The following is a 9,408-nucleotide window of genomic DNA, read 5'->3' on the forward strand; positions in this document are numbered from 1 at the left end:
CGGCTCAGGTTTGTGGCGCGCCGTCGGGACCCCGCTGTGGTCTTAGCGAAAAACAAAACCACATAGTTAGGTTGAGACAACAAAGCCACAGATATGTTTAGATAACTAAACTACATTGGTAAGTTTAGATAACTTAAACTTTAACTACTGTTGGGTAGTTCTTTAATAAGGTGATCACATTCATAGATCATTTCATAGATCATATATCCTGAATTTTGTACAGCAATACAACAGATACATGTCTTTATTCCTATTTTGCTTTTTACATCAATTATAACTTTTAACGTGGCTAAAAAAAAATCATCTATTAAACCAAAAATGAGAATGTGACAAATAAGTAATGAATCAGTTTGTGGTTATTGTGCTTGGTTGAAGAAAAAAACAGAATCTCGACGGCGTGTGTCGTGTGTGTAGCCCACAGAAATCGTTTATTGCTGGTATAATTATTTTCTATACAAAAAGCACATCTCGTTTCTTAATGTAACACATGAAGGCATTATAAAAATGTGATTTACAAAACGTTACACAAACTACATTAGGCATCTCATCTGGTGTGGGTGTGGGTTAGATTTTCAGTGAATATACAGGGGTTGAAATGGTCTAAGGCAAGTAAAGGATTTGCACAAGGCATAAGGTGAGTCAGGAATATCTAATTTCTCGTATTTATAAAATGCTCTTTTATGCCCAGATGTCCCTTTGTTTCATATTGCTCTCTCTCTGTATCACAGCTTCCATATAAGAAGAGTAGGATGGACTGGAGGTGTCTGAAGAGTGGAGGTCTTTGTGTCTGTGCTTGACGTAGAGCTGCATCACCTGTACTCAGCTGTAGTGTTTATTGTATTTACTGCTAATGTCCTCAGAGTCGCTGAAGTCGCTGAGGGAGCACAGGCTGCTCTTCAGGGTGCTTCCTGTTCCGGCTTCGGTCAGACCTGCCGGGCACAACACAGCAGGGTTACAGCACCAAGTGTTGCCACGGTAACCGGCATCCCTGTCAGTACCCAAATGCGCCATGTTTTTGTTTCAATATACAGCCCATGAAATAAAGAAGACAAGCCTGACATAATTCATCGACATGAATTATTAAGAGTTAGACAAAGTGCTGGTACTTGTATTTCAGTACTTGCTGATACAGAGTACCGATAGGAGGATTTAATACTACCATTACAGTAACAAAAAAAAAATCTGATAATTAAGTTATGACTGGGGCTGACCTGATTTGGCTCCCTTTCCTGTGGAGGTTCCCCAGACACTGGTGCTGGGGGAGTCCAGGCTCTTCCTCATTGGTCCAGAGCCCGGGGCTGGTTTGGACACTTCCTGTCTGTCCTCTAAGGAGGACACCATCCACTCACTGCTCTCCTCTAGATCTGTGCACTGTCACCACAGAAACGTCATTCATACACGGCCGACACGGCTTTTCCACCACATCACAATGACACCACTTGTGAAGCTCACCGTGAGTTCCTGGACCTCGTCCTGCCTCTCTGGAAACACGCTGATGCCCCCTGCTGGTTTCTTTATTGCTCTCTCTGCAAACTGCTTCTCCATTTTTCGAGCCAGGTCACTGATTTTGTTCTCTAAAAGAATTCATAAAATACATTCTCATTAATGCAAGTTGACATTTCTAAATACTATCCTTGATTTCTCAGGTTTTCAGAGTTTTGTTTACCATGAATGAAAAACTAAACTAAAAAACCTGGACTCAGAACAGAACACTTGCCTTTGCCAGAGTTCCTCTTATCCACGTTGCCGTTCTGGTCTTTGTAACTCTGGAGACGTTTTGGGTCAATCTCCTGAAGCTCACTGAGCTCCGACCACTCGTCCTCCTCGTCGCTGCCCATCTTCGTCACCGCGGTCTTGGTCCCACCACCGAGCGACCCCCTAGCCAGCTGGGGGCTGGAGGAGTGTCTGGCTGGAGCCGGCCTGGCTTTGCTTGGTCTGATTTGGACCTGGTTTAGTCTCGACTGTGGCGATTTACCCCTCTGGTGTTTTGGGGGTTTTTCCTCCTCAATATCCGTGTCCTCTTCTTCCGATTCCTCATCTGAACTGAAAGGAGGGGTCCTCGAGAATCACAGAAACCGTTTTTAACACATCGTTCAACTTCAACCTACAGAAAGCATGTTATTTTATCCAGTTTCTCTTTACTTGGATGTGAAGGTCCTCAGAGCGGACTTGACGTTGGGCGTAGAGGTCTTTGGTTTGGACGGCGGTCCTGATCCTGGGTGCCGGCTGGGGCGTCTTGGCCTGTTTGACTGCAGGTCCAGACATCACCTGGGTGGCTCTGGACGGCAGGCTGCTGGATCGAGGGCGGATCTGCAACACTGCACGCAGACAGAAACACTATTAGAGGATCAGACACAGACTGTGTGTCAGAGCTTATGTTAGTTTATGTAGCAGCAAACGAGCTTTCCCAGATTAGACCGATAGTGATGTGTGCACACAGTCAAAACCAATTACAAGCCGCTAATGCATGGATGACAAGCTAGTCGTACAAAGTAGTACAGTGTGGTTCCTAGAACTTAGGGGAGATGATCTCACGTGCTAAGAGGCTTTTTGATGACTCGCCTTGAACCGATTGCCTGGATCTGGACTGAGACTCGGGAGCAGGGTCGCTGCCTCTCCTCTCGCCGCCCAGCTTCTGCTCCACAGTGCTGGCTATCTCCTCCCGATGGCGCCAGTATTCAGGCATCGCCTTGGCGACGCTCTCCCGCTTTGAATGCACCTTGGCCAGGATGGAAGTGAGCGCTCTGTCCTTCAGACCGCTCTGATGCACCTTGGCCAGGATGGAAATGAGCGCTCTGTCCTTCAGACCGCTCTGATCCTGAGAGGAGGGTCGAGGGAAGTTCTGATTATGATGGGCATTCTTCATCTGAACAAGTTCAACGGAGGCAACAAACGGCTGCAGGTACTTACAGGTTTGACTCCCAGGCTCTCCAGCTTCTCCATAACAGCCTGCTCCAGATCCGGCCGCATCTCTTTCTTGATGTTGGGGTTCCTTTTCAGAGCACTGCTGGTCAGCCTCGGCTTCTTCTCTGGCACGGGCTCGGCCTTCTTCTCCGCTGGCCGCCTCTCAGAGAAGCTGCTCGAGTCTACAAAAGAGGTCTCCTTTAATCTGGACCATCAGGCTACGGTTACAGGCGGCAAATAGGGGGAAACGATACGCATGCATTTGTCAACTTTCACAGCAAGCTCGATGCCAAAGGCAAGGTCGGGTTAATGGATGTGGCTGCAGCGGGGCAGGCAGAAGAGGAGAACGTCTACAAGTTGATTTGCAGCAAACAAGGCAACCAGATGACGGATGGATGGAATGATCGGCAACGTCGAACGAATGTCAGACAAGGAGCTCCCTTTCTGAAAAGTGGATCGTTTGGATTGTTTGTAGTGGGGATGTATGAGGGTCCACTGTAGCCTAGGGAGTACCTTATACATCCCAGCACAACAAAACACAACCCGTCCCTTTAAGGAAAAAGGCTGCCCACAACAGACTGATGCATCCATGCAGACATCATGCAGTTGGTCGGCTCCGGTGGTTTCGTTGCCTGTTTTACCTTTCTCCTCTTCTGACAGCTCCTGTATAGGATCCAGCTTAGGAGCACAGACTGGCTCCTCTAATTGGACAGCACATGAGGTCAAAGGGCGTTGATAAAAGTCAGGTCAAATGTTTTTTTTAAAGGGGGGCTGTCTATGTAAATCCTCCATGCATGGAAGCGCATGCTCAGCCTCTCTGGGAGTGACAGTTTCTTATTTCCTGATAAGACGACAGCCACTCACTTACCGAGCACAACTCTCTTTGGTTTAGGCTCCGGAGCTGGTGCACTGACGATGACTGGAAGACAGAGAAGACATGCATGCGTTGAGATCGTACATGACGTTTCCTTCAATAAAAAAAAAGGAACTGAAATGGTCTCCATACCTGGTAATTCCACTAGTTTGGTGGGTGGATTTGAGGAAATATTCCGCATCTGGAAGTTGGGAAAAGGAGCATTTATGATTGGTGGTTTTGTCAGTGCCATCTGCTTTAATGACTAGTAATAATTGTAATCAAAAGTAATAATAAGTAATAATCAACTTTTTTATTAAAACAATGCAAGTTTGTGAACTCTGGCTGCTCAGCTGTTAGCGAGTAATGGGAAACTGTGGTTCCATTCCAGGAAAAGTATCCGTTTCCTGTGCACTATGGTTCCTGTCAAATATACAGTATCATCATGTCTCAATACAACACAATCTGAGGCCAAATACAGGATATCCTGAACAAGGGCTGACCCCCCGCCTCACTTCCTGGCTGTGCGAGTGTAAGTGTTATAACCTGCTCTCTCTGGGCCTTGATGGTGCGCTCCTTCTCCTGCAGCCTCCTGCCCATCTCCTGCTGCAGCCGCCGGCCGCTCTCCTGCTGCTCCGCCACGGACGACTGCATCCTGCTCAGCTCGTTCAGCAACTGGGAGGCGACGTTTCACGGCTTCAAATTACACGTAAACGACATAATAATGATGAGGTTTGATAAGAACACATACCTGGTTCTTTTCAGACTCGTGTTGGCCCTTTATTTCCTGCAGCCTGGATTCCCACTTTTGATCCTAGAGGAGAATATTTGTGTCCTCAAAAGGATTTCATTCACTTGTAATTATGGAAAGAACATCTGGCCTCGACACTGACCTGTTTCTTCAGTTGGTGTTCCAGCTTCTGCTCTTTTTCCTGGAATCACGACAGAAATCAAACGAGCAGGAACCAGAAGTTTGCCATTTTTGCTTTAAAAGTAGTCGTTTTTTCTACCTGAGCTGTTTTGGCTTGCACGTCCTGTTGCTGCTGAACAATCTGCTCCTTCAGACCGCTGATCTCCGATTTGAGGCTGTCGATCTGAGATTTCTTCTCACTGTCTGACCGGAACTCTGGAAGGACGTAGAAGAACAAAGAAAACAAGATGTTTGTGTAACAACACAATGTGAGGAAGCGTATCATATTTCAGCTGCAAATACATCTTCACAGGACATCCTTAAATGATTTAATGCGCAACGTACCGGTCTCGTACTCATCAGGGTGCCGCCGCTGGATGTGATTCTGGAGGAACGAGGAATTGAGGAAGGACTTTCCACAATGTGGACACTAAAAGAAAGAAACACAAAATACAGGTATCAATATATCACCTTGTGAGTTTTCTTTTACAAAGAAAGCAAAGCTCAAGCCATATTTTTGGATATTCAATTCAAATCAAGGTTGTGCAGGGCTCCAGACTAACTTTTTGCATTGGTTGCACTGGTGCGCCTAACTTTTTTTTTTAGGTGCACCAGCACAAAATTCAGGTGCACCCACATTTTTCATTGCGTCACCTTTAACACCAAAAGGTCACCTTTTCATCGCTCTCCTTTTACATAATGACGCCCCCTTATGGCCTAGGTTAACTGCAGCACCATCAGCACCCAGAGCACCCGTTTTCTCCAGCCAATCTGCACACTGATGCCCAAACGCAACAAATGCTTGCTTTGTGGCAGCATAAATTCCTCAAGAATAAAAAGATCATACAGGTCACTAGCCTATAGATTGCAAATGGAAAACTGTTTATGTGATCTTAGCCTAGCCTACTTATGTTTTTACTTAGGCTATTCATTTTTAATAATATTAGGAATAGGCTACTATACAATTTCCTATTCATGATCTCTCATGCTGTAATGTGGGCCTTCAAACACTGTGCGTGTCCATGCTCCACCCGACATGTCCAATTAACATGTTGACCGGCCTCCCTTTATGCAAAATGCGGCAGTAGACAATAACGCACTCCTTCGTAGAGACTCTTCCACAAACGCACTATTACCGGCCATATTCTGACCGCACTCCCGACAATAAATGCAGTGCATTGAGTCCCTTTCTTCATCGTACATCAGCCAGGGGAATTGCTTCAACCAGTCCTGTCTGAAGGCATATTTTGGGGCTTTTTAATTAATTAATTAATTGTCTCGGGGCCAGGCTTTCTGCCTCTCTTCATTTTCGAAGAAAATCGAAGCGCTCAGGGGTACCCGCTCAGCTCGCTCACATTTTTCAAACTGACACAATTTACAGCAGTGAAAAGGACCACAGCCAATCAGAGGCAAGGACCCGCCCAAGCTCTGTCTCTTATTGGTTTAGACCACGATACCATCAGGAGAACACAACGAGATGCTGTGCTTACGATTACAGAAAAATCACTCATAACAATTTTGGTCGCATTTGCAACCAAAATGGTCGCACTCTGGAGCCCTGTATTGTATCTGAGATATCAGCCTGTCCAATTAGGAAGCAGCACTGATTGGGAATCAATTTCACCTGCTGTTGTGTAAATGGAACAGCCCACAGGTGGAAACGAGTGGTAATTAGCAAGACATCCCTATAAAGGAATGGTTCTGCAGGAGGTGACCACAGACCATTTCTCGGTTCTCGGCCTTTCTGGCAGATTTTTTCTTTTTTGAATTTTGCCAGTGTTTGCACCACTAGAGGTAGCATGAGGCGGTTTCTCCAACCCACAGAAGTTACCCAGTTAGTGCAACTCATCCATGATGGCACATCAATGCACACTATAAGAAGGTTTGCTGTGTCCCCCAGCACAGTGTCAAGAGCATGGAGGAGATTCCAGGAGACAGGCCAGTACACCAGGAGACGTGGAGGGGCCGAAGAAGGACAACAACCCAACAGCAGGACCGATATCTGCTCCTTTGTGCACGGAGGAACAGGAGGAGCACTGCCAGAGCCCTACAAAATGACCTCCAGCAGGCCACTGATGTTCAAGTTTCAACTCAAACGGTCCTAAATCGACTCCATGAGGGTGGTTTGAGGGCCCGACGTCTGCAAATAGGCCCTGTGCTTAAAACCCAACACCGTGCAATGCCATTGGCATTTGCTAGAGATCACAGAGATTGGCAGATTCGCCATTGGCACCCTGTGCTCTTCATGGATGAGAGCAGGTTCACCCTGAGCACATGTGACCGACATGACAGGGTCTGGCGACGCCGCGGAGAACGTTCTGCTGCTGCAACATCCTCCAGCATGACCGGTTTCGCGGTGGCCTAGTGATGGTCTGGGGAGGCATTTCTTTGGAGGGTCACACAGCCCTCCATGTGCTTGCTGGAGGTACCCTGACTGCCATTAGGTACCGGGATGAGATCCTCAGACCCATTGTGAGACCATATGCTGGTGCAGTGGGCCCTAGGTTCCTTCTAATGCATGACAATGCTAGGCCTCATGTGGCTGGAGTGTGTCAGCAGTTCCTGCATGATGAAGGCATTGATGTTATGGACTGGCCTGCCTGTTCCCCAGACCTGAATCCTATTGAGCACATCTGGGACATCATGTCTCATTCCAGACCTGTGCTGTCCTAGATCTGCGTACAGGAAGAGGTGGAGCTTTACTCTTTACTTAGAAACATTTCTCAGAACTGCATTTCTGGGAAACCAAAAAACTTTTAATCGGACAAGAATCTACCTACTGAGGACATTACATGACTGTTACTATGACAACCAGGAAACCACTTAGATGTTCCTATCAGATTAATGCTGTCAGTGTGGTCTTATTATTTCCGCAGACAAACATGGCCGGCAGCAAAGGGACTTTTTCAGATCCCTCCAGGTACGTCATCATTTCAACCAGACCAGCAGACTTAACAGCAGAATGTGAGGTTTAGAAAATCCTAAAAATCTGCCTTCGGTTCAATAACAAATAAGTCCACCTGTAGAAGGCACAACAGTCTCTTCTAGGATAAACATGGTAACACCTTGTACATAAAAGAACATATTTTGGGACTTTTCATGCATAGAAAAAGTGGTAAAGAGTTTTATGTAAGGATGTTGAAAGACTTTTGTACACTGTGAAATACAGTTTGTTTCAAATCAAATTAAAATTAAAAATATATTTTTGTGTTCAAATGTGTTTTGGTTTGAACTTGACATTCCGAATTCCAATAAGTACAACTTGACTGGCCACAGTCACTTAGTGAGGTCACAACACTCAGAGTTCCACATCTTGAGAAGAGATTAAAGCAGACATTTGGACACAGATCAGATACCTGGACACAGATCAGATACCTGGACACATCACATATCTGCTATTACTACGTTCAACCACTACTGTTCGAGAGTCATGACTTCTACATTGTGGAAGACAACCAGCGCTGTTCAGTGTCCGTCCTCCAGGAGACAACTGAGTGAGTAGTGAGGACAAAGTCCTGGGAAAACTGTAGTCTCTTACTTGAAAATCTCAACCTGATTTCACGGGAAGGCGTACAAATAGCTGGACGTTTTAAGGACACTCATGAAAACACATTTTAAGCTTTTAATGTGTCATTTTGCATCATGGTTGGTCTTCACTTGCAGCATGTAGACTAACTGGAAGGTGCTTCAGTCTGCAGTTTAAAAAATAACAACAATAATAATAATAATAGATTTTCTTTGGAGTGTACTTTCCATTCAATGAATAAAAAGCATAGTAGCCTACATCAGAAAGGGGGTGCAATTTAGCAGTCAAAGGACTTTTTTAAAGTCCCAGTCGTAGTGTACTTTAAAAAAAACTTTAAAAAAGTCCCGACTTTGAATGAATGAAAAGTACACTACAAGAAATACTATTATTATAATTGTTATTTTTTAAACTGCAGACTGAAGCACACACAGAGCCCCTCTTCCCTCGGGTCGTACCACTATCACAGGGGGGAGGCGGAGGGAAGTAGCAACAATCTTCCAATTCCTCGGTTAAAAAATTAAACGAGCAGGTCCAAAACAACCAAGGAAAAGAAAACACCGGGGGAAAAGGAGGAAAAAAAGAGAGATTGAAACGGTGCCCGTGATAAAACCAGAGTCAACATCGGACCCGCGTTTCAAAGGTGGCGTGATCTAAGGGATTTCAAAGTGCACTGAGTCGAGGGGGAGGAGCTCGGTGGTCGTGGGGGAGGAGCCTGAGAGTTGTAAACATCCAAAATCTGTGCCCTCGATGCGCCGGACTTGCCGACTGGAACTTTAATAAAAGACAAACTTCTGTGGTCTCTAACTTTATCTGTGATCACTCATTCCAAATGTTCATGTATTTTTAGGCTTTTAATGTGTCATTTTGCATCATGGTTGGTCTTCACTTGCAGCATGTTGACTAACTGATGCTGGTTCTTCCATTAGTCTCTCACACAGGCGATCATATAGTAGATAGTAGATAGCGAACTAAGCCATGTGTTTGTTGTTGCAGGACGCCACACTGAGCCCATCACCAATGCAGTTAGAGAGGAGATTCTTGAAAGGGCCAGGAAGAGGAGCAGGACAAGTCCACGTCCCTCCGAGGGCTGCAGCCTCACATTTAGTGGGCCTTCATCAAGTGGCAGTTCTGGTTCATCGTACACCTGCTCATCTGACAGCTCAGGTGAGATGAGACAGATCATTATATCTGTGTTCTCAACTCAACAGTGTGAGC

At 45.7% G+C, this 9,408-nt stretch overlaps 2 protein-coding genes across 2 annotated transcripts; both read right to left on the minus strand.

Moving 5' to 3' along the window:
- Window positions 1-351: 351 nt before the first annotated feature.
- Window positions 352-2,186, minus strand: LOC311009673 (cilium assembly protein DZIP1-like). The gene is made up of 5 exons (XM_084004007.1): window positions 2,143-2,186; window positions 1,718-2,058; window positions 1,453-1,574; window positions 1,212-1,371; window positions 352-929 (listed from the first exon to the last, which is right to left on the minus strand). The coding sequence occupies exons 2-5, from the start codon at window positions 1,836-1,838 to the stop codon at window positions 820-822; spliced, it is 513 nt and encodes a 170-aa protein (XP_083860133.1). The 5' UTR covers window positions 1,839-2,058; window positions 2,143-2,186; the 3' UTR covers window positions 352-819.
- Window position 2,187: 1 nt separating this feature from the next.
- On the minus strand, window positions 2,188-4,600 carry LOC311010008 (cilium assembly protein DZIP1-like; the record flags this gene model as incomplete). The annotated part of the gene is made up of 8 exons (XM_084004491.1): window positions 4,509-4,600; window positions 4,304-4,432; window positions 3,911-3,959; window positions 3,773-3,823; window positions 2,911-3,086; window positions 2,771-2,818; window positions 2,563-2,719; window positions 2,188-2,318 (listed from the first exon to the last, which is right to left on the minus strand). Coding segments are annotated over exons 2-8 (720 nt in total), but the record flags the coding sequence as incomplete, so codon positions are not given.
- Window positions 4,601-9,408: the final 4,808 nt, after the last annotated feature.

The sequence above is a fragment of the Eutrigla gurnardus genome (genome assembly GCF_963514095.1).
Source record: "Eutrigla gurnardus genome assembly, chromosome: 24".
NCBI classification, from domain to species: domain Eukaryota; kingdom Metazoa; phylum Chordata; class Actinopteri; order Perciformes; family Triglidae; genus Eutrigla; species Eutrigla gurnardus.